This window comes from Equus quagga, chromosome 7 (assembly GCF_021613505.1).
Source record: "Equus quagga isolate Etosha38 chromosome 7, UCLA_HA_Equagga_1.0, whole genome shotgun sequence".
In the NCBI taxonomy this organism is placed as follows: Eukaryota; Metazoa; Chordata; class Mammalia; order Perissodactyla; family Equidae; genus Equus; species Equus quagga.
The window spans coordinates 37,143,629-37,168,108 of NC_060273.1; the positions used below are offsets into that span (position 1 = coordinate 37,143,629).

Genomic DNA, 24,480 nt, shown 5'->3' on the forward strand with positions numbered 1-24,480 from the left:
TTTTATTTTTCATTTATTGGCACTGAGAACTCTAAATATTAAGTGCTGGTATCATTTTCATGCTACAACTTTCTTTCCTTCCAGCTCTCTCTCTCTGCTATACCTGTGCTTTGACCTCACTGAGCTCTTGTCCCTTGATAATCCACTCTCTTCCAGGTTATCCAAGCTCCCTCCTGAGCCCTGCACTCTCCGTCATGCTCTCACTAGCTCCTTGGCCTCCTGTGTTCCCTGTCCTTGGGCCACACCCAGCTGACAAATCTCCCATCCTGGATGTGTCCCATGGCAGAGAATGCTATTTGCTTCCCCAATATCCATTCACTTCCTACTCAATTACAGAATCTGGATTTTATTTGTAGTGGCAGTGTGCTCCCCTACAGATAGATGTGGGATGTGTGACTAAATTTTAGCCAATAAAATGTCAGGGGAAGTCGTGGGTAGGACTTTCAGGAAGGCTCTTTAAAAGGAGGACAGACAGCTGGGGCATACGCTTTTTATCCTTTCATCCTTTCTCCTGCTTCCTGCCTGGATTCAGAAATAATGGGCTGGAGTCCTCGCAGCCGTCTTGGACCATGAGGCAACCTTCAGGATAGAAGCCAGTATCCAGGACAGTGAGCAGAAACATAGGAGCCTGAGTGCCTAGGGACAGTGGCCTCTGCTGTCTGCCTCCAGATGCTTTTATATGAGGGAAAAAATTAACTCAAGGTCATTTAAGCCACTATCACTTCTGGTCTCTGGTGCTAGTGGGTTTTATCTCATAATTACGATGGTCTTCGCCACTCCACAGTTATAAAATAGTCTCACATGCTTTCTTCTAGCACTAGGGTTAGTTTTCTCCTCATCTGATTCTTTGATTTCCAAAATAAATGGAATTTGTTTTGGTGCAAATTATGAGGTAGGGAGATCATTTTTTCTTAGATGGCTACTCAATTGTTCCACCTCTACACCATTTATTACATTAACCATATTCCTGCACTGATTGGAAACGCTACCTTTTAACCTACTAAATTCTGCATGTATTTGGGCCTGTTTACATCCTGCCTGTATTTGGGATTTCCTCTTCCCTTCCATTGGCTTTTCTGTGTATTAATATGACAGTGTCAAGTCATTTTAATTATTGTAGCTTAGTAATTATAAGTGCTAATGCTCATCTAGTGCTTACTCTGTGCCAGAATCTATTCCAAGTGCGTTACGTTCAATCATCATAACAACCTCCAGTGAAGTACTATTATTATTCCCATTTTATTGATGAGTAAGTTGAGGCAAAGATAATAGTACCATGTGCCAGGGTGTGCCCACCCCGGGTGTCAGACAGGATTGACGGCAGGCAGTCATATATGTTTAGTAATATATATATATATAATTATATCCACATTCTATGCTCATCACCTCTGTGCTTTAGTATCTGATAAGGCTAATCTAGTCTTGTTGCAAATTCTCTTTAAAGTAATTTCAAATCCATTTTGGAGGGTGTTGGGGTATAAATAATCAATGCCTCAAGCCCTGTCCTCTCTGTGGGCTGTGAGTGCATACATCCAAATTTCTGATGGACATCTCTACTCAGATGCCACACAGGTATCTCAAACACAAAGTACCCAAACTAGAGAATCTTCGTTCTCTCCAAACATGGTCTTGACCTCTTTTGTTTCCTAATTTACTTGATGGTTCCATCATAGCCTCATTCACCCACGTTGAAAACAAGGGACTTATTTCCACTCCCTTGCCCCACATCAAGCCCATCACCAAGTCTTACTGGTTTCCCCTCTTAAACTTTTCCAGGATCTGGCCATTCCCTCCATCTGCACGGCCAGGGCATTAGACTGACCCCAGCCTGGCCCACCTCCGGCCCCTCCACCACAGACTGATGTATCTGTAAGGCGAAGCTGAGGTTGCCACTTTGCTGCTTCACGTTGCCTCTGGACCACAGGCTCTTGGTATGATTTACAAGGTCCTCTCCTCCAGCTGCTGCCTGCTCCACAGCACTGAGCTACTTATAGGTCCCAGAATGGCTTCCTCCCCCTGGATGGACAGTGACCTCTATCCAACCCTCACCACTTGCCTGGCTAATGCCTTTTTAGTCTTTGAGACTTTTTGAAGGTGTCACTTCCTCTGGGAAGTCCTCCCTGATCACCTCTCCTTTGTCCCAATCTAGCATAGGTCTTTCCAATTGAGGCAATTAGCCCTTGAACAAGCTTACACCTCCTTCTTCTTCTCCTTCTGAGTTCCTTGAAAGAAGGGCCTATGATTTATTTATTTTTCTATCTCCAGTTATAAGCCAGGCCCTGGAAAATGGGCACTCAACCAATACTTGTTGAGCAGAGCCAACTTCCTGTGCCTTCAGCTCTCTCCTTACCTTTCCAGGGCATACCCTCCCCTCCCCGTGAACCAAGAGTAAGGACTGATGAGAAATGATTAAGTCAAGAGACAAGAAGCATAAAATGATCAGATTGTGGAGAGGGGCTGGTCTTGATCAGTGGTTCTCCAAACTTGATCATGCACAGACTCCCCTTGAGGAGACCGTTACAAATGCAGATTCAGATCCTCCCCCATGACCTCTGACCTCGAGCCCAGCAGGGATCTGCATTTTTAAGGGCACCTGGGGTCATTCTGATGCAGATGGGTTCTGAGAAACACCAACTGGGAAGCTAGGGGAGAGGGCGGGGCTCCGGACCACTTACCTTTCCTTCTCTTCCACCTGAGGTAGACCATCAGTCCCAAAATTGTGATTTTCAGCACAGCACTGGCCAGTGCCACCCCAACCACAGGTTCCAGACTCGGGGACTGAGACTCTGAGTTCCTCTTGCCCCCTGAGTCCCTGCAGTCAACTGTGGTCGTGGTGGCAGTGGTGGTGGCAGCAGTGGTGGTAGGGCCCAGGGTGGTTGTCTTGACAGCTGAAAAGACATGAGATATAAGCAAATTCTCCCTTGGGGGTGTGGCAGTATCTGGGTGAAACTGTCACATCTTGTTCCCTAGTTTGGGGAATGTTGGGGGTGGGGAGCAACTCTCTGGAGCTCTCACAAGGGAGGGGAGTAACAGGGGAAATGCTGAAGGCTTAGAGTCCAGATCATGCAGTTTAAATCCTGACTCTCCCACCAATCACTGTTGTGACCACAGAACCTCATTTCATCACGGGATGAAATGGCTAAATCTCAGGATTAAAAAAATTTTTAAAATTGTGGTAAAAGACACAGAACATAAAATGTACCATTTTAACCATATTTAAGTGTACAGTTCAGTGGCATTTTGTACATTCACATTGTTGTGCAACCCTTACCACCATCCATCTCCAGAGTGTTTTCATCTTCCCAAACTGAAAACTCTGTCCCCATTAAACACTAACTCACCATTCCCTCTTCCTCCAGCCCCTGGAAACCACCATTCTACCTTCTGTGTCTTTGAATTTGATTACTCTAGAGATGACGTATAAGTGGAAACAAACAGTATTTGTCCTTTAAACATGGTTGTTTTAATATGTGAAAAAACATCTACAAAGCACCTGGTGTATATAGAATGTGCTTTTAAGGTTAAATTCACATTTAAGTCCAAGAAAAAGATTGTACCTTCTTTTAATGGACCATTAAAAAATTGACCAAATATTCAGCCAAAGAAAAAAGATCCAATTCCAATATTACCTTCAGGTCAGTGTGGATGGAATTCACTGTCCACTCTTACTAGAAATTAATAATAAAAATGTCAATACCATTCCTCAATTGAAAAATTAAAATATAATCAAAGAAAAAATATAGTAACATGTCAGATAAAATAAAACTGATAGTAATGCATATTAAAAGCAAAACAAAACTAAAGCTACACTCAAAGTTAACTTCACAGTAGTAAACACTCTCATTATTTTAGGTGCAAAGAATATTAAAAGTGAAATTTTCAATTTCCAGAGAAAATGTACCAAAAACAGAGAGGAGCCAGCCCTAAGGAAACTCAGAGTTAGACAGTGATGAAAACCTATGTTGGAATAAATTTATTAGGAAGTAGAACAGTGGTAGGAATAATAAATGCAAGAAGTGGTTATTTAGGGGAAAAAACACAAAAAAACTGACAAGACTCTTGCAAACCTAACGAGAAAGAAAGAGGCCATTGAAATCATGATTGAGCATGTGCTCAGTTACAGGTTGATAAGTCTAAGGACCTCTGTGAAGTGGATTATTTTCTGAAACAATAAAAAATTTGACAGGAGATCTCGTTAAGATGGCAGCATAAGCAGACTCTGAACTCACCTCCTCCCATGAACACAACCAGGTTACAACTATTTTTGGAAAAATTAGTCTGGAGAGAAAACTGAAAACTGGAAAAAAGAACCCCCAGAACAAGTGACAGCCCTGACTAAGCTAGAAGAGGCAGAAATTCCTGCTGGAGAGGGAAAAAGCCACCTTTGGGAGCAGTGGAGCATCTCAGCTGGCCAGGCAGGAGCCACCCTAAGGTACGTAGCCCTCCCTGGAGGAGTGAGGTCTGGAGCTGGGGCCGATACTGCTATAAGCATCCTTCAGACTCAGCCCAACTGAGACAAGGGTCTTACTGTCTGGCTTCACTGGCTATTAACTGCAGCGAGGATACCCTCAGAAAGGCTGTCGGCCAAAAGCCGAAAAGACCTGGGTCTTAAAGGGCCCACACACAAACTCACTCATTGCAGGAAACTAAAATCACCAGAGAGAAGGCTGACAGTCCTTTGGTGAAATGAGACTCACCTGGTGGGCTCTGGGGGTATCTTGATGAGAGGAGGGACCTCTCCAGAGACTGACACATTGGTGGGGCCATTGTTCTGAGCTGGTCCAGGTGTGCTGACACAGACCCCAGGTGGGCGCCATTGAGGTTCTTCCCTTTGCCTGTTAGCCCAGGGATCTGCCACACCCAGTAGAGCACAGATTTAATCCAGGGCAGGCAGCCCACCCTAGGGACCGGCCCCACCCAACAGCAAGTCCTCAGGTTACTTTTTGGCCTGCATTGACTGGGTGCCTTGATCCTCTACAGACAGGTGAATGTGTCTGCCTCTGTGGGGCAGGGCCTGTGTGAGGACCAGGTGAACTGTGGGGGGCATTGGTAGAGAGGCAGGGACCTCTGCAGTGCAGCATCAGGGTACAATCCAGAGAGTTGGCAAGTGTACACAGACCAAGACTGTGTTGACAGGTGTGTGTGGTCCTGTGGGGGGTGAGGCTTAGCAGCAGCAGCAGACCTGTGCTTCACAAATAGCCATAAAAAGGATAAGCCCCACCTTCCAAAGCCTGAAACAACTGAGTGCTCCCATGCCTGAGGCCAGCCGCACTCAGCTCACTCCTAAGAGAACTGACAACAGCCTTGTAGGCCTGAAGCCTATCACAACTGTAAGCCCCTGAGCCTAGCAACCAATTAAGAGGAAAACTGAAAGAGGAATGTGCTGACAGACTTTGTAGCTAATGGTGCTGAGGCTCCCCAAACTGGATTTACAAACAGTTGGCCAGGGAAGGAAAGACTAGATTCCCTGGGCACCTGAAGTAAGAGAAACCCTGCCACAGCAGAAAGATGCAAGTAGCCCACAAAGGAGTCACTCCTAGATCATTTTGACTGGTGATGAGAGGCAAGCACACTTCTGGGCCTCATAAGGCATCTCATACATAAGGCCACTTCTCCAAGATCAGGAGATGTAGCCGACTCACCTAATACATAGAAATAAGCATAGAGAAAGAAGCATAATGAGGAGACAAAGGAATACTTTCCAAGCAAGGGAACAGGACAAAACCCCAGAAAAAGGACTAAATGAAACAGAAACAAGCGACCTACTAGACAAAGAGTTCAAACAAAATATCATAAGGAGGGTCACAGATATTGCGAGAAGACGGGATGAACACAGTGAGCTCATCAGCAAAGAACTAGAAAATATAAAAAAGAACCAATCAGAAATGAAGCATGCAATACTGGAAATGAAAAATTCACTAAAGGGACTCAATAGGAGAGTAGAGGATGCAGAAGAATGGATCAGTGAGCCAGATGAAAGACTGGAAGAAATCACACAAGCTGAACAGAAAAAAGAAAAAAGAATTAGACAGAATGAGAACAGTCTAAGGGAACTCTGGGACAATATCAAGCATGCTAACATTTGGATTATAGGTGTTCCAGAAGGAGAAGAGAGAGACAAATGAGCAGAAAATTTATTTGAAGAAATAATAGATGAAAATTTTCCTAACCTAAGGAAGGAAACAGACATCCAAGAACAGGAAGCACAGAGAGCTCCAAACAAGAGAAGCCCGAAGAGGCCCACACCAAGACATATTATAATTAAAATGTCCAAAATTAAAGATAAAGAGATAATCCTAAAAGTAGCAAGAGAAAGGCCACAAGTGACATACAAAGGAAAGCCCATAAGGCTATCAGCAGACTTCTCAGCCAAAACCCTACAGGCGAGAAGAGAATGGCACAACATATTTAAAGTGCTAAAAGCAAAAAAACCTACAGCCAAGAATACTCTATCCTACAGCCAAGAATACTCTATCCATCAAGGTTGTCATTCAGAATTGAAGGAGAGATAAAGAGCATCCCAGACAAGCAAAAACTAAAGGAGTTGATCACCAAGAAACCAGTTCTACAAGAAATGCTGAAGGGACTTATTTAAGTGGGAAAGCAATGACCACAAATAGAGATTAAAAAATTATTTAAAAAAAACACAAAAACCAGGCAATAAAATCACTTGTAAAGGTAAAAATATAGTAAAGGTAGCAGGTCAACTACCTGTGAAGATAATATGAAGGTTAAAAGACAAATGTACTAAAATCACCTATTTCAATGATAAGAGGGTAATGGATAGACACACACTAAACAAGAGACTATATATAATTTGAAAAACATAAAGTGTGGCAGGAGGAGAGTGAAAAAGTAGCGCTCTTAGAGGTCAAGCTAAAGAGTCTATCAACTCAATATAGACTGTTATATGCATAAAATATTAAATAGGATCCTCATGGTAATCACAAATCAGAAACCTATAATAAGTAAGCAAAAAAGTAAGACAAAAGAAATCAAACATATTACTAAAGACAGCCATCAAACCACAAGGGAAGAGAGCAAGAGAAAAAGAAAGGAACAGAGGAGAACTACTAAAACACTCAGAAAAAAAGTAACAAAATGGCAATAAATACATATTTATCAATAGCTGCTATAAACGTCAATGGACTAAATGCTCCAACCAAATACCATAGGGTGGCCAATTGGATAAAAAACAAGATCCATGTATACACTGCATACAAGAGACACACTTCAGACCTAAAGACATTCTCAAACTGAAAGTGAAAGGATGGGAAAATATATTCCATACAAATGGCAAAGAAAAGAAAGCGAGGGTAGCAATACTTATATCAGACAAAATAGACTTAAAACAAAAACTGTAACAGGAGACAAAGACTGGCACTACATGGTGATAAAGGGAACAATCCAGCAAGAAGATATAACATTTGTAAATATCTATGCACCCAACATAGGAACACTTAAAGATATAAATCAATTATTAACAGACATAAAAGGAGAAATAGACAGTAACACAATAATAGCAGGAGACTTTAACACTCCACTTACACCAATGGGTAGATCATCCAAACAGAAGATCAGTAAGGAAACACTGGCCTTAAAGGACACATTAGACCAGATGGACTTAATAGACATATACAGAACATTCCATCCCCAAACCACGGAATACATATTATTTTTCAAACGCACATGGAACATTCTCCAGGATTGATCACATATTAGGTCACAAAACAAATCTCAATAAACATAAGAAGATTGAAATAAAACCATGCATCTTTTCTGACCACAAAGGTATGAAACTAGAAATCAACTACAGGAAGAAAACCAGAAAAGCCATAAAAATTTGGAGATTAAACAAAATGCTACTGAACAATGATTGGGTCAATGAAGAAATCAAGGGAGAAATCAAAAAATTCCTGGAGACAAATGAAAATGAGAATACGACATGCCAAAATCTGTGGGATACAGCAAAAGCAGTTCTAAGAGGGAAGTTTATAGCAATTCAGGCCTACCTCAACAAAGAAGAAAAATCCCAAATAAACAATCTACAAGTGCATCTAAACGTACTGGAAAAAGAAGAACAAACAAAGGCCAAATCAGCAGAAGGAAGGAAATAATAAAAATCAGAGCAGAAATAAATGAAATAGAGACTAAAAAACAACAGAAAAAATTAATGAAACCAAGAGTTTGAAAAGATAAACAAAATTGACAAACCCTTAGCTAGACTCACCAAGAAAAAAAGAGAGAAGGCTCAAATCAATAAAATCAGAAATGAAAGAGGAGAGATTACAATGGACACCTCAGAAATACAAAATATAATAAGAGAATACTATGAAAAGCTATATACCAACAAATTGGATAATCTAGGAGAAATGGATAAATTCTTAGAAACATACAACCTTCCAAAACTGGACCAAGAAGAAGTAGAGAATTTGAATAGACAAATCACCAGTAAGGAGATCAAAACAGCAATCAAAAACCTCCCAAAAATTAGAAGTCCAGGACCAGATGGCTTCCCTGGTGAATTCCACCAAACATTCAAAGACGACTTAATACTTATCCTTCTCAAACTCTTCCAAAACATTGAAAAGGAGGGGAGGCTTCCTAACTCATTCTACGAAGCCAACATTATCCTGATGTCAAAACCAGACAAGGGCAACACAAAAAAAGAAAATTACAGGCCAATATCACTGATGAACATTGATGCAAAAATCCTGAAGAAAATACTAGCAAATCAAATACAACGATACATTAAAAACATCATACATCATGATGAAGTGGGTTTCATTCCAGAGATGCAGGGATGGTTCAATATCTGCAAATCTATCAATGTGATACACTACATTAAGAAAATGAAGAATAAAAATCACATGATCATCTCAATAGGTGCAGAGAAAGCATTTGAGAAGATACAGCGTCCATTTATGATAAAAACTCTAAATAAAATGGGTATAGAAGGAAAATACCTCAACATAATAAAGCCCATATATGACAAACCCACAGCAAACATCATTCTCAATGGAGAAAAACTGAAAGCTATCCCTCTAAGAAGAGGAACCAGACAAGGACGCCCACTGTCACTACTCTTATTTAACATAGTATTGGAAGTCCTAGCCAGAGAAATCAGGCAAGAAAAAGCAATAAAAGGGATCCACATTGAAAAAGAAGAAGCAAAACTGTCACTCCTTGGAGATGACATTATTTTATATATAGGAAACCCTAAAGAATCCACTAAAAGACTTTTAGAAACAATAAATGAATACAATCAAATTGTGGGATGCAAAATAAACATGCAAAAATTGGTTGCATTTCTATATACTAACAATGAAGTAGCAGAAAAAGAAATTAAGAATGCAATCCCATTTACAATTGCAACAAAAAGAATAAAATATCTAGGAATAAACTTAACCAAAACCTGAAAACTATAAAATATTCTTGAAAGAAATTGAAGAAGACACACAGAAATGGAAAGATATTCCATGTTCTTAGATTGGCAGAATTAACATTGTTAAAATGTCCATACTTCCTAAAGCAATCCATAGATTCAACACAATCCCTATCAAAGTTCCAACAACATTTTTCACAGAAATAGAACAAAGAATCCTAAAATTTATATAGAACAACAAAAGACCCCGAGCACCAGTTTGGGACGCCAAAGGATTCCTGAGAAAAAAGAACAAAGCTGGAGGTATCACACACCCTGATTTCAAAATATACTACAAAGCCATAGCAACCAAAACAGCATGGTACTGGCACAAAAACAGACACACAGATCAATGGAACAGAATCGAGAGTCCAGAAATAATCCCACACATTTATGGACAGCTAATATTCCACAAGAGAGCCAAGAGCATACGATGGAGAAAGGAGAGTCTCTTCAATAAATGGTGTTGGGAAAACTGGACAGCCACATGCAAAAGAATGAAAGTAGACCATTCCCTTACACTATGCACTAAAATCAACTCAAAATGGATTAAAGACTTGAATGTAAGACCCAAAACCATGAAACTTTTAGAAGAAAATATAAGCAGTATGCTCTTTGACATCGGTCTTAGCAGCATATTTTCAAGTACCATGTCTGACCGGCCAATGGAAACAAAAGATAAAAATGAATCAGTGGAACTACATTGAACTAAAAAGCTTCTGCGCAGCAAAGAAAACCATCAACAAAATGAAAAGACAACCTAACAAATGGGAGAAGATATTTGCAAACGATATATCAGATAAGGAGTTAGTATCCAAAATATACAAAGAACTCACACATCTCAACAACAAAAAACCCAACAAACCAATTAAAAAATGGGCAAAAGATATGAACAGAGATTTCTCCAAAGAAGATATACGGATGGCCAACAGGCATATGAAAAGATGTTCAACATCATTACCTATCAGGGAAATGCAAATCAAAATTACAATGAGGTATCACCTCACTCCGGTCAGAATGGCTATAATAACAACACAGGACACAACAAATGTTGGAGAGGATGTGGAGAGAAGGGAACACTTGTACACTGCTGATGGGAGTGCAAACTGGTGCAGCCACTATGGAAAGCAGTATGGAGTATCCTCAGAAAATGAAGAATAGATCTACCATATGATCCAGCTATCCCACTGCTGGGTAGTTATCCAAAGAACTTGAAAACACAAAGGCATAAAGATACACGCACCCCTATGTTCATTGCAGCATTATACACAATAGCCAAGACTTGGAAGCAACCTAGGGGCCCATCAAGGGATGAATGGATAAAGAAGATGTCATATTTATACACAATGGAATACTACTCAGCAATAAGAAATGATGAAATCTGGCCATTTGTGACAACATAGGTGGAACTTGAGGGCATTATGCTGAATGAATATAGGCAGAGGGAGAAAATCAAACACCGTATGATCTCACTCATAAATAGAAGATAAAAACAACGACAAGCAAACACATAACAATGGAGATTGGATTGGTGGTTACCACAGAGGAAGAGGGGGAGGGCAAAAGGGATGATTAGGTTCACATGTGAGGTGATGGACTATAATTAGTTTTTGGGTGGTGAACATGATGTAATCTACACAGAATTCGAAATATATTACGATGAACATCTGAAAGCTATATAATGTTATAATCCGATGTTACTGCAATTAAAAAAATAAAAAAGTTGAAAAAGTTGATTTAAGCAATAGTAAACTATAACTGACAGGTAGACAAAGAAGATGTTAAGAACGCTATGAAAGAACTACCTTTCATAAAGATTTTAAGTTCAGGAGGTTTTATGGGTAAATTCTTGTAAAAATTTAAGGAACAGATTATTCCCACATAGAAGATTCTAGAACAGAGAGAAATATGGAAAACTATGTAATTCTAATTCACTTCATAAAATGGTAACATAACCCTGATGCTAATATCCATTCATAATTTTTAAAGATGCAGATTAAAACAACAAAGGATAGGTGTTTTTTTAACTGATCTGAGAGGAGGAAAATCCCCAGTATTGGTGAGGATTTGGGGAAAGAGGACCTTCACACAGCTGGAATATAAGTTGGCACAGCCTTTGGGAATGCATCTGAGAATATCTATCAAAATGTAAAATATCCATGCATGCCCTTTGACCCGGTGATTTCAGTGCTAGGAATTTATCCCGTGGAAACGCTGCACACGTGTTCAAAGGCCTGTGTTCAAGGGTGCTCTTTGCAGCTTTGTTTGTGATGTGACAACAACCTGAATGTCCTTAAATAGGAGACTGATTAGGTAAATGTGATACACTGTACATGGGAGACCGGCAGCCATTTTTTAAACAGGCACAGACGCCTATGTACTGAAATGGAAGGATACCTGACGTACAGGAAGTAGAAACAGCAAGTTTAGAGCAGAATAGTGTGCAGTTGGATTCTACTGTGTCATATGTCTACATCTCCATCTAAATCTGCATCTGTATCTACGTCTGTAAGGTGAACGTTTCCACGGAAGGAGGTGGTGGCCGGGGAGATAAAGTGGAGAAGGAGGATTTTACTTTTCATTTGACTCCTGTCTGTGTCATTTGAGCATTTCTTTTTTTATTATGTGCAAGTATTACCAGTACCTTTATTATTTTCAAAATGCAATATTTATCTTTATCAAAGTTGTATAGGCACATAATTTAAAGAGTCAGCAAATTCCACGCAGCTTATAAAAACAGCGACCCTGCATAAGCCTCCTCACTCCTTTCCACTCCCCAGAGGCAACTATTTTCAGCACCTTTAGCTATTTCCTTTGGCGTTAACCTTGTATTTCTAAATGACATGCACACACTGCTGTTGCTTGATTTTGTTGTTTTGGGTGGTATCTATTCACTTCCAATATTGAAACTGAGGATTTAGATCTCTTACATCCACATTTTCTCCATCTTACTCAACTTCTCAGCATTTAATTTTATCCCTTTCATGAAGCAGGTCTTCATTTGGCTTCTGGGACAATATTTTCTCTCTTGGTTTTTCTCCTGCCCCCCTAGCAGCTCCTTCTGAGTCTTCTTTGTTGGCTCCTCCTTGTCTTCCCACCTGGACCAGTCGCGGTTCAGTCCTAGGACCTCCTCTCTGTCTACACTCACTTCCCAGACAAGCTCCTCCAGTCCCAGGGCATTAACTACCGGCGATATGCTGATGACCCTCAAATTTACACATCCAGCCATATCTCCCTCTGTGCTCCAGACTCAGATCTCACTGCTTGCATCTCACTGCCTCATGGCCTCCATTACTTTCTCCAGTAGCATCTCAAATTTAAAATGTCCTGAACAGAACTCTGGGTTCCCTCCCAGACCTGTTCCCCCCCCATTCTCCCTGTCAATAAATGGCAACTCCATTCTTCAAGATGCTCAGGCCAAAAGGCTTAGAATCATCATTGGTTCTTCTTTCTTTCTCACCCCCTACATCCAATCATCTGCAAATCCTGTCTGCTCTGTCTTCACAATATCACCAGCATCTGGCTACTTTTCACCTGCCCTTGCTGTCACCCTGTTGAAGCCACATCATCTCTTACTGGTCTCCCTTCACTTGATGTTGCTCATCATTGTAGTCTTACTCTCCATAGACAGCCAGAGGGACACTTTTACAGTGTAGATCAGATCAATGTAGATCAGATCACGGCACTCCTCTGCAGGAAACCCTTACAGGCTCCCACGACACTCAGAGTGAAAGCTCTTCCCCTGACTTTCAAAGCCACCACAGGACCTGCTCCCACTGCCTGTTCTGATCTCAACTCCTGCCACCCTCAGTGTCTTCATCTTGCTTTAGCCACACTTGTCCCACCTCATGGCCTTGCCGTTGCTGTTCCCTTTTGACCAGATATTCTTCTCCAGATCTCTCCCTCACTTCCTACAGATCTGTGCCTAGCCTGGAATTTTCTCCTGGCTTCTCTAGATCCAGCCCCCAGCTCCTCTCTACCCTGCTTTGTGCCTTTGGAGGCTGGTCTTGGTGGACTCCACTCATGGGCTCTCTCACTGGCTGGTTCCTATTCAGTGGCCAGTAGTAGTCACCAGTGGGAGACAGAAGAGAGAGGAGGGTAGGTCAGGGCATAGCTCTTGGCCCCCTCCCTGACAGGAACTGTATTAGTCAGGGTTCTCCAGAGAAATAGAACCAATAGGATACACAGACATATAGAAAGAGTTTTGTTATGAGGGATTGGCGCACACAATTATGATGGCTGAGAAGTCCCACAATCTGCCATCTGTAAGCTGGAGGCCCAGGAAACCCCATGGTGTAGTTCCAGTGCAAAACTGAAGGCCTGAGAACCAGAGAGGCCAATGTTCTAAGTCTTAGTCTCATTCCGAAGGCCAGAGGACCAGGAGCTTCAATGTCCGAAGGCAGGAGAAGATGGATGTCCCAGCTCAAGCAGAGAGCAAGTTTGCCCTTCCTCCACCTTTTTGTTCTGTTTGGGCCCTCAAGAGATTAGATAATGCCCATCCACTGCTCATCTGTACTGAAAACACTCTCACTCTAGGACACAACCAGAAATGATATCTTACCAGCTATCTGGGCATCCCTTAGTCCAGTCAAGTTGGCACTTAGAACTAACCATCATGTTGACTCCATCTTCCCAGAGGTCACAGCTCCTCTCTGGGGCCCTCTCATGTACTCCAGTCCTCTCTGGGTACCAGTACTTTCTCCCTCCCCTGCTCCTTAGGCCTGTGATGATGGCCAGGAGTCTCACCATCCCCCACTGGTTTCCCTACCCTGTGTCCAACTCAAAACTCTCCTCAGTTACCCAGTTTGAGTGGTTTTTCCTGCCAGGACTCTGACTAATGTCCCAGAGGCCTACCCTGTCCCATCTGAATGAAGTAACACCCTAGCCACCTCCATCCCACTGATTCTGCTTCTTTTTCCTCCTTTTCTCCTTTTACCACCAGCTGACATACAGGCAGAATTAATTTCTTTGCTTTTTTTAGTCTTCTTCCTACACTCAAGTGTACATTCCATCATTGAGCCCTTTTTTGTTTTGTTTTGTTTTTAACTGCTGTTTGCCCAGTGCCCAGCTTAGCACCTGACACATGGCAGGCACTCAGTCAGTGTTTGTTAAGTCAGAGGTGAGACATCCTGGACCAATCCTCAATTTTCCTTATCTTACCTTTTAGTTTCTGTATTACTTTCCAGTGGCTGCTGTAACGGACCATCACAGTCTGGGTGACTTACAACAACAGAGTTCAATCTCCCACAGCCTAGGACAGCAGCCGGGGATCGAGTGTCAGGGGGCTGCACGCCCTCAGGAGGCTCTGAGGAGGGTCTGTTCCCTGTTCTTCCAGCTCCTGGCGGCCGCCTCACTCCCGTCTCCGTCTCCGTGGCCACACTGCCTGCTCTTCCGTCTGTGTCAAGATCCCTCTGCACATCTCTTCTAAGGACACTGGCGTTTGCATTTAGGTCCCACCCAGATCATCCCAGATAAAATCCTATCTCAAAATCCTTAACTGAGTCACATTTGTCACCATGTAAGGTAATATTCACAGGTTCTGGAAATTCGGATGTGGACGTATCTTTGGGGGCCTCAATTCAACGTGCTACAGTTTCTAAATCTTTGAGCTTTTATTCTACTTTCTCCGAGATTTCTAAAAAATTTGTCTTTCCATCCTTTTATTGAGTTTTCCATCCGTGTTATTACGTCTCTAATTTCCAAGAGCTCTTTTACTGTTTGGAAAGCTCCTTTGTGAAGCACTCTTTCTTGTGACACGTATGCAACCTCTTAACTTCCTGACAATGATGGTTATTTGAAAGTTTTATTTTCCCTCCATTGTTTTGGTTTCTTTTGCTCTCTGCCTTTCATGGGAGAAGCTTTCCCTAAATGTTTAGTCTAAGCATATTTTAAAATGGGATGTTTAACCTCGTCATCCCAGACACAGCTGAGGCATTGGTGCATCCGCAGTGCTGGGGGATTTGGTGTGAGGCCAAGACCCCACTCTCCCTGTGCCCTTGGCTCCCAGCATGCAGAGAGCCGGCTGACTGGAAGCTGTGTGTGTGGGTGGGAGAAAGTGCTTGTCAGTTAGTGGGCTGTAGGGTGATCGGTTAGATTTCTAGGTCTTTTTTGGCCCATCAGATAGATTTCCCAATGAAGAATCCCCTGATCTTCTGCCCATGGTGGGGGGACATCAGCCTGGCTGCCTGAGTCCTGGGCGGCATCTGAGGGGGTTGAAGTCTGTAGCATCTCATCAGTTCACCTAATCTCCAGTTTTAAATACTGAACCCTTGCCCCCACTATCCCCAGGGTACTCCCCCCAGTGTCTGTCTAGTTCATCCTTTCTGGAAAGCCCATCTCCAGTCTTCCGCTGGGTGGGAGATGGGGGGATGGAGGTTTCCTGCTTCTTAAAGTGATTTTCAACTAGTCCTCTAGTTTTCAGACCCCTTTTCTGTCCCACTTCTGGGAGTCTTTGTGGCCGCCATTCCTAGACCTTTGGGGGGTTTTGCAGTATAAATCGTCTTTCTTCAGGGTTTCCCAACTGATGGCTTAGGATTTAGCTCCTTTGGTCTCCTAAGCCAGTTACACTAGTCTATCTGCTTCCAGCTTCCCAAATTTTGTTTTTGTCCACCCAGGTCACATAGTTCTGTCCATGTGGATATTTGTCTTAAAAAATTGCCTTTGCTGTCATTTTAGTCAATTTGGGAAGGCAGGGAGGTAAACATGTGCACATAACCCACTAGCTTGGCCAGAATTTATGCCTTATCTTTATAATAAAAATTATAAAAAATAAACATTCAAAAATAATGTTGCATATTATTAATACAAAGAAAGAATATGGAGGAAAAGTCTTGTGAGATATTTACATAATCTTTGGAAGAACACCCCCAAGGTCTCCTGAGTGAAATAAAATGGGACCCATTCCTGGGTGGGAAGATTGTATATTACACTGATTTCCATTTTTTGTCAATTGCTTTATAGATTTAATGTAATTGTGATATAACAAACCCCCACGAATGTTTTTCTCAGGACTGGGGAAACTTATTCTAACATCCACGTGAAAGAACAGGCAGGCAACAATAATAAAGCTTTTGAGGAAGAAGTAATGCAGTTAAGTTGGAAATAGTCTTATCAGCCATTGAAATATGATAAGGTCACAATAACTATAACAGTGAGGGAGTGATTTAAGAGAAGACAGACCAGTGAAACAGGACAGACAGACCAGAAATGGATAGTGGTCAACAAAAGAACTTAAAAGCCAGGCCTATGAATCAATGGAGGAGAGAAGAAATATTCAACAAATGGGGTGGGGACAATTGATTTGTTTCTTGATATAAAGAGCAATTTAATTTTACCTCACACCATGTACCAATGTAATAGCAGGCCCGTCAGGACCAGTTCAGCTGACCCCATCTCTTATCAACAGAGTGGTTAAGATTCAGAAAATATGCAAAGTCCTGTAGCCAGGCCATGTGCAAAAGAAGAAGTCCTGAGCTGAAACGCCCTTGGAACCAAAGATTCTCCTCCCCATGGGACCAAAGGACCAGGACACGACCAGAACTCGGAAGTCAGACTCTTATCAAAAGCGAGGGGTCCCTAATTCAGGAAGATCTGGTGTTAAAATTCCTTCCCCATCTCATCAGAAATGTTTGGAGCCCCATCATAATGTCTATAACCCTGTCATGAATGTTTCAAATCTTACCATAAATGCTTGAAGCCCACCAATCAAAACCTGTCCCACCAGCATTTCCATGTGCCAGCCTGTTCTCTCTAACATCTTAAATTTTTCCCCAAATCCTGAACTGGGGAGACAGATCTCAGGGCACATGCCCCCTGTCTCCATTCGGATCAATCTTGCAGAATAAAGCTGATCTCTTTTCCCAAGGCTGCTGCCTAATTAATTGGCTTGTTTATGTGCATTGGGCAGAGAACCCCAATTTTGTGCGATAACACGAATAGAAATTCTCACTATATGAAAGAATTTTATTGTGAAAAGTAATCAAATCATACAAAAATTAGAAGAAATTAAAATATCTTCAACCCCCAGTGGAGTATGGAATTTGGGCCTTAGAAATAAAAGAGAACAATTACAAAGGAGAACAACTGATTCGGCCACAAAAATAAAATATCTGTATGTAAAAAAAATCAATCAGCCAGCCACAAACTTATCATTTATATTCAGTACAAATATCCCTTTAGTGTGATGTCCTTGCATGGTGGTACTTCACTTGGATTAAAAACGTGTCTTTTTGTTACTTTCTTGTATTTCTTTAAAAATAATGATCATAAATATGCAATGAATTGCATTAATTGAAAGAATGAATTTATTGATGAAAAATCTCATAGTGAATGTGACTGAAAGGAGAAATGAGAAAAGTGAGGAAGATTCGGGAAGGAGGCAGAGGGACCTAAGGAGAGGCCACATCTCTCAGAGGCCACTTAAGGGAACACAGGGAGGGGCAGACATTATAAATCCAAGGCTTAATCAGGATGAGCCACTTTCTGTTTGCCCTAAAACCAGCCCAGTGGTGCAGACGGGGCAGGAGTTTACAAGGGGAGGCATGGAGAGCATCCTTTCCAAGGGAACAGATATGCAGCACTGACATTGTTTAGAATTGCCAGCCCAAGTCATTCTAAAAAGCAAACCGACTTAGAGGATCTTTAGTTTTCCAAAAGATTTTCTACAGACAGTGCACCCCTATTGCCAGCGCCTGGGAGAGATCCCTCCCCAACTGTTCTGGAGACAGTTAACCCAGGTTCAAGTTCCCACACCCCACCCAGAAACAGAGGAAGATGTATTATGTAACTCATGGATTATTAGGTTTAAAACAGGTCAGGACAACAAGATGATCAAGTCAGTGGGTAAGGCCAAGCAATTGGTTAAGAGAGGAGGGTCTGGGGTTAAACCGGGGTCAGATCCCGCCTGCACCCTGAGGGTAACTTTGAGCAGGTGTTTAGGCTCTGGGAGCCTTGGTTTCCCTATCTGTAAAGGGAAGAGGAGAGTAGTACCTGCTGTTACTGTGGGACCACAGTGCAGGTTAACTGGGGCGATGCACACCCAGGCATTCAGCCAGACACAGTGCACAGTGAGCGGGAGGGGACGTTTTTGTAAACACAGGACCAGAAACAGAATTTGCCACCCCAAAATATGCCTCTTTGGTATAAGGATTATTTTGAGCTGATGATTGTTAAGAAATAGCAGACACAGAAAAAGCTCTGAAAACCTAGTAGAAGTTACTCTTTTGTAAGGAAAATTTACATTTATAAAAGAAATCTCCATTTGTAAGGGTGTCTCCTTCTCTGTGCCAGGAAGAGAAGGATGAGGTAAATCTCTAGAAACTCTTGCCCATGGAGAAGGCAAGGACTGAAATCTGTATAACAACTTTTCACTCATTTATTGTGCTTTTCCTGGTAACCTCCTATAACTGACTACATCTCAACAACAGAGTGTTAAAGCTGATTTTCGGGGGCAGCAAGCCAGCCAGGAGCATGAGCAGAAGAGAAAAATGTGACCCGCCCATTGAAACTCATCCTGCCAGCACTTCCACATACCAGCCAGCCCTCCTTAATCCCTTAAGCTTCACCCCAAACCTGGACTGGTGAGACAGATGTGAGAGCCTTGCTTCCTGTCTCCTTGCTGATTGACTTCCCAGTAAAGCTTTTTCTTTTCTCAAAAGCCAGTGGCATAATACGTTGGCTTTTTATGTGCATCAAGCATTGAGTCCTCTTATCTGAGAACATTATTGCTGCTGCAGACATGCCTCTTAGTGACCAGCACAGAGGAACAGGATCACAGTGGACAATGGGGACAATGTGAGTAGAACAACACAAGGAGAGGTGGTGGCAGGAGGCAAGGAGGGTAAACAGGATGGACACAGGGGAAGAGGGAGATGGGAAAGTAGAAAAAAGAGGAAGGACTGAGGCAGGAGAGTTGAGGGCCATGTTCTGTGGGGCTGGGTGAGTGGAGGAAGCTGGGAGGTCGGGAAAACAGGTGATAGGCATTGCCAGGGGACAGAGGCTGCTTGGGCCATAACTAGGGACCAACTGTGTGTGCTGGGCTGAGCTCCTGGCTGTGGGGAGACGATAAGGGGCAAACTGGAGTTCCACACAGAGACAAGGGGAGGCAGGGCACATCTGGAGAACTCATGTTCCCCATTGTGGGGGGAGGGAAGGGGCAGGGCTAGAGCCCCAGCTTAGAGCAAGAAAGGAGGATAACTGGGGAGCCTGGGAGATGCTGAGGCCTGGGGAGTGAGGATGGGGGCTGGACCTGGAGGGGGCAATGAGGAGAAGTGGAAAGGAAGGCAGCCCAGGTTTGGAGAAGATTTAGGTGAAAAGGGTAAAGTTGTCAGAGGCCTGGGGAGGAGTGTTGGAGGAGAGAGGGAGAGGAGTTTGAGAGAAGGGTCAGGGAGAGAGGGCCTGGGTCAGGCCTGGGGGATGAGGGTGTCTGTGGCCTGCAGGAGCCTCAGTGGGGTGGGCGTGGCAGCTGCCAGGGCAGCTGGACTCACCGCGGGTGATCGTGAGGTTGGTCCCCAGGATGGACTGCCACACCTCCCTGCGGCCAATCAGTGTGTTCAACTGGACCCGGCAGAAGTAGATACTCTCGTCCTCCCTCCGCAGGTTCGAGATCTGGAGGGAGCCGGTCTTTGAACCCTCCGTCCAGTTCAGGAAGAGCCGGTTCTTGTAATCCTTATGGATGAAACGAGGGGTCATGTTGTAGATGAACTCCCCATGGAAGTGCTTCCGTCTCCAGGATATACTCAAGTTGTGAACCTTGGTTAACTCCCAGTGGTGATTGAAGGAGAAGGGGATGTGGATGGAGCCACCCTGGGGGGCTGAGAGGTGCTCTGGTTGGTCGACCCCATAGCCAGTCTTTGGATTGGATCCTGGCAAGCTACCTAGAGGAGAGAGGGAGGAGGAGAGAGTTTGAAGCCATTGGGAGAGACAAAGATAACCCCAGGGGGTCTGGCACCTTCGCCCACGGGCATTAGGGTGACAGATGGTAGGACAGGCCCTCTGGCCTGGATGACCCCTCTCCAGGCTTGGGATAGGGAGGAGGTGAGGGGCTGGAGGGGACCCAGCACTGCGGGAACAGCCCTTAGTTAGGGGTGGGAGGCCTGGCTGGCAACCCCAGACAGCCCCTTCCAGGGACTCCCCCCATGGCCTCAGGCAGAGCCAGGGTGGTCCCAGCTACTCACCAGCCTGCAAAGATGCCAGCAGCAGCAGCAGCAGCAGGGGCAGCCCCACCGCCCTGCTCTCCTCCAGGGAGATGAGAAGACAAACAGCACTGTAGGGAGGCCCTATGGAGGGGTCACCTGAGGGAAATCTTGGCATCTGGAGAGCAAGGATCAGCCTTCTCTACAGGACAGAGGGAGGGTGGGAGGCTTCCTCAAACGTGCCCACCCCCAAGTGACCAGCACTTCCTTCATCAGTCTGACTTCTCCTTTTCCTGTGTTTCAAAAGAGGCTTCCTTGTTGTCAGTGCAAAGAGAGCCTGATATAGATCCCCAGCCCCCATCTTCATGCTGAAGGGCGTGGTCCTGACCTTGGCTGGAGCCTCTCCTCTCCCACCTCAACTCCCTGCCTCTGCCAGCCCCCTTGGCATCTCCTTAGGCATCAGTCTCTGTCTCTCTCTGTCTCTCACTCTCTTCCTTTGCTCTGGTTCCATCAGTGTCTCCCAGTCTCTGTCTCTCTCTCTCATCCCAGGGGAGGGGTCGGCAGCAGCACAGCTCAGGGTCTTCAGTGAGAGGAAAGCGGCCATAAGTCTCTACCAAGCTGCAGCCCCATAGAGAGAAGGAGGAGGGCGCCGATGGTGGTCAGACACCCTCAGCCCCAGCCCCAGTGCCACCAGGGGCTCCCTTGCAGTTCCAGGCAGAACCAAAGCTGGCCAAACCCCTTCCTGCCCCTGGTCTGCTCCCTACGTGCAGTCTCACACCCTCCCTGAGGTTAAGAGGTGAGGGTGGGCTGACATTCTCACCTCCCCAGGGAGTGGACCTTCTGGAGGCCACACCTTGACCCACAGAAGGCAAGACTGGACCTGCAGGACACTCTTTCCTTGCCACTCCACAGATGACGAGACCAGGCTCACAGAAGCCTTGCCCAGGTCCATGGGTCTCAAGTTGCTGGTCCAGGACTCACATTCCAGTCTTGCTGAGTCCACAGAGCCTTCTGCTCCTTCTAGATACTTCTACATGGTTGCACCACAGAATCTCTGGGCCTCAACTTCTAAACGGAGTGTTCCGGGGGTGAGCCCCAGGAGGCTGTAGTTTTACAATGCTCCTTAGGCGATTCCACTCACAGCTGTGAGATCCCTGGCTAATCCAGGGCCTGCCTTGGACAGAGCAGGAAATGAAGACTCATGGTAGTAATGTCATCCTGGTGATAGTCCCTGGGACCATCTGGAATAGAGGACACTGCCAACCTGTGACTGGTGGAGGACTGGAGTGAAAGATTGGGGCCTGGGACCTTTCGTGGCCCACAGGGCTGGCTTTGTAGGAGGCTCTGCCTCACCCCCGCCCCAGGATGAGGTTGGAATCTGCTTACTGAGAAGTCAGTGGGAGTGAGGGGACTTGATTTCATCAGAGGAATTGGCCTCAGTCTTCTGGAGGTGGAAGCAAGCAGACGGACTTCCTTTCTCCTTTTCTCAGTTTCCTCCTCCGTCTTAATAGTTTTCTTCCTTGCTTCTCCCACGGCCAGCCCAGCAGCCCCAGCTCTCTTTCTGTGTCTGCTTTTCTTATCCCTCCTCCCAAGGCTGAGAAGAGAGGTTCTGCATTTTCATGGAGTCCCCTTATCTGAGTCAGGTCTTAAATATCCATTGCCTCATTTTCAGCTTTACATTCTGTGGTGGACGTATCATTATCTTCATTTTACTCATGAGGAAACAGAGTCACAGAAACTTAATGGCATGGTGTCTTCTGGGCTATGAAAGGTGCTTGGGTGAATTGGAAACAATTGGAATGGTAGGCAGAAGAGAGGACAAGGGACCCAGTGACTCCTTGGTAGGGCCTCTGGAGGGTGGCCTGCTCTGTCTGAGGCATGACATCTGGGTTCCAATCTTGCCTTATCTCACTGGCCATGGAGCCTGGCTGGCTGGTCTCCTCCTTGCCAGGCTGTCCTAGAAGGGTGCAGGACCCCATCAGGGGTGTCACTGCCCATTCTGTTGAGTACCGGAAAACTTTTACAAAAGAGGTTCTGGATAACTTTCATATAGTAACAGCTTTTCAGGTGCCTCGGGCTCTGCTCCTTCCCCATATGGTCTCCTTAGAGGCAAGTTGCACATTTCATGTCACGTTTAAGCCCTTGGACCCATTTGGATGCCCATAAGTCTAGAAGTTGTGAGGTGTGATTTCTGCTCAGGGATGGTGTGTGGTCTCCTGGTTTGTTCATCCTCCTTTTGCCAGCAGAAATGAGAGGGTCTGGGAATGAGCCTTGAGCTGTGGCTCTACTCACAGAGGGGCTTCTGGGAAGAGGAGGGCCTGGAGTTTTGTGATTCAAAGATGGGCAGAGCCTAAAAGTAACCCTTTAGCCCAGTGGGTGGTCATGGGGAAGGAGTCAGAAGCAGTGTGATCAGGAGCAGGACAGAGTGAGGGCAGGAGCTGTGGACTACGTTTTGAGAACACTGTCTTAGATCTTCTCCAAGTTCTCCCAAGCTACCATTCTCCCTTCCTCACTGGCCACATCCATCACTGCCCCAACTCCTTGCCTCTCAATGGTACCTCACCTGCTCCTGTATTTCCCCCAAGATCAGGAATAAGTCAAAGACATCTCTTCTCACTACCTTCATTCACTGTGTTGAAGGATGTGGCCCATGCCATAAGGGAAGAAAAAAAATATTCTGTGCACATGTATTTGGCATCCATTCAAAGCAGGGCCAATTGTATTAACTATTTTTTCTTATGTTTTGTATTGCTCATACTCTGGCATTTGTGGCCTCACTGACGGGAGAGACTGCCCCTCCAAGGGCTAGCCAATTCTTAGAGACAGCATAGGGCTCTCCTGGGAGCATGCCTTTCATATGCAAACTAACCAATCCAGGGCCCACACTCTAAACCACCTCCTTTATCTAACTCACACACCAAGGCAATATTTCCTCTGCCCTAAATCAACCCTGGGCCAGGTACCAGACAACTAGAGACAGCACCTATAGCCCAAAGCCCACCAGAATTTGTCAAATTGGCCAATCCTAAGCTGTTTCCCCTGTCCTGCCTTGTCTTTCTAGTGGAAAATACAATAAAGGCTGTAGTGTACTCTTCCCTCTCCTTCTTGCTTCTGTCTGCTGACTGACTCTACTGCTTCCCCAGAGGACCCTGTATGGTGTGGTGTGCTCCTTGCCCTCAGGAAATGTAACTAATAAAAGCCTTCTTTCAATTGAAAGCCCAGAAATAAAACCACACATCTATGGACAGCTTATTTTTGACAAAGGAGCTGAGGGCATACAATGGAGAAAAGAAAGTCTTTTCAACAAATGGTGCTGGGAAAACTGGAAAGCCATGTGTAAAAGAATGAAAATTGACCATTCTTTTCACCATTCACCAAAATAAACTCAAAATGGATCAAAGACCTAAAGGTGAGACCTGAAACCATAAGGCTTCTAGAAGAAAATGTGGGCAGTACACTCTTTGACATCAGTATTGAAAGGATCTTTTTGGACACCATGCCTTCTCAGAGAAGGGAAACAATAGAAAGAATAAAGAAATGGGACTTCATCAGACTAAAGAGCTTCTTCAAGGCAAATGAAAACAGGATTGAAACAAAAAAACAAGCCACTAACTGGGAAAAAATATTTGCAAGTCATACATCTGAGAAAGGCTTAATATCCATAATACATAAAGAACTCTTACAACTCAACAACAAAAAATCAAACAACCCGATCAAAAAATGAGCTGGAGACATGAACAGACATTTCTCCACAGAAGATATACGGATGGCCAATAGGCACATGAAAAGATGATCATCATCGCTGATCATCAGGGAATTGCAAATCAAAACTACACTAAGATATCACCTTACACCCATTAGAATGACAAAAATATCTAAATCTAATAGTAACAAATATTGGAGAGGTTGTGGAGAAAAAGGAAC

At 44.1% G+C, this 24,480-nt stretch overlaps 1 protein-coding gene across 6 annotated transcripts in view; it reads right to left on the bottom strand.

Annotated features, from left to right (window-relative positions):
• LOC124242827 (paired immunoglobulin-like type 2 receptor alpha) overlaps nt 1-20,783 on the bottom strand; it is a 37,688-nt gene extending 16,905 nt beyond the window's left edge. For all 6 annotated transcript variants that reach the window (XR_006889514.1, XR_006889513.1, XR_006889515.1 and 3 more), the window contains exons 1-3: nt 20,599-20,783; nt 19,909-20,298; nt 2,676-2,888 (exon numbers count right to left, since the gene is read on the bottom strand). Coding sequence is in view for 3 of the 6 variants with exons in the window: in XM_046668176.1 (XP_046524132.1) it covers nt 2,676-2,888; nt 19,909-20,298; nt 20,599-20,734 (739 nt within the window). In the remaining 3 variants the exon portion in view is untranslated. The remainder of the gene's footprint in view (nt 1-2,675; nt 2,889-19,908; nt 20,299-20,598) is intronic.
• Between the last annotated feature and the right edge of the window lie 3,697 nt (nt 20,784-24,480).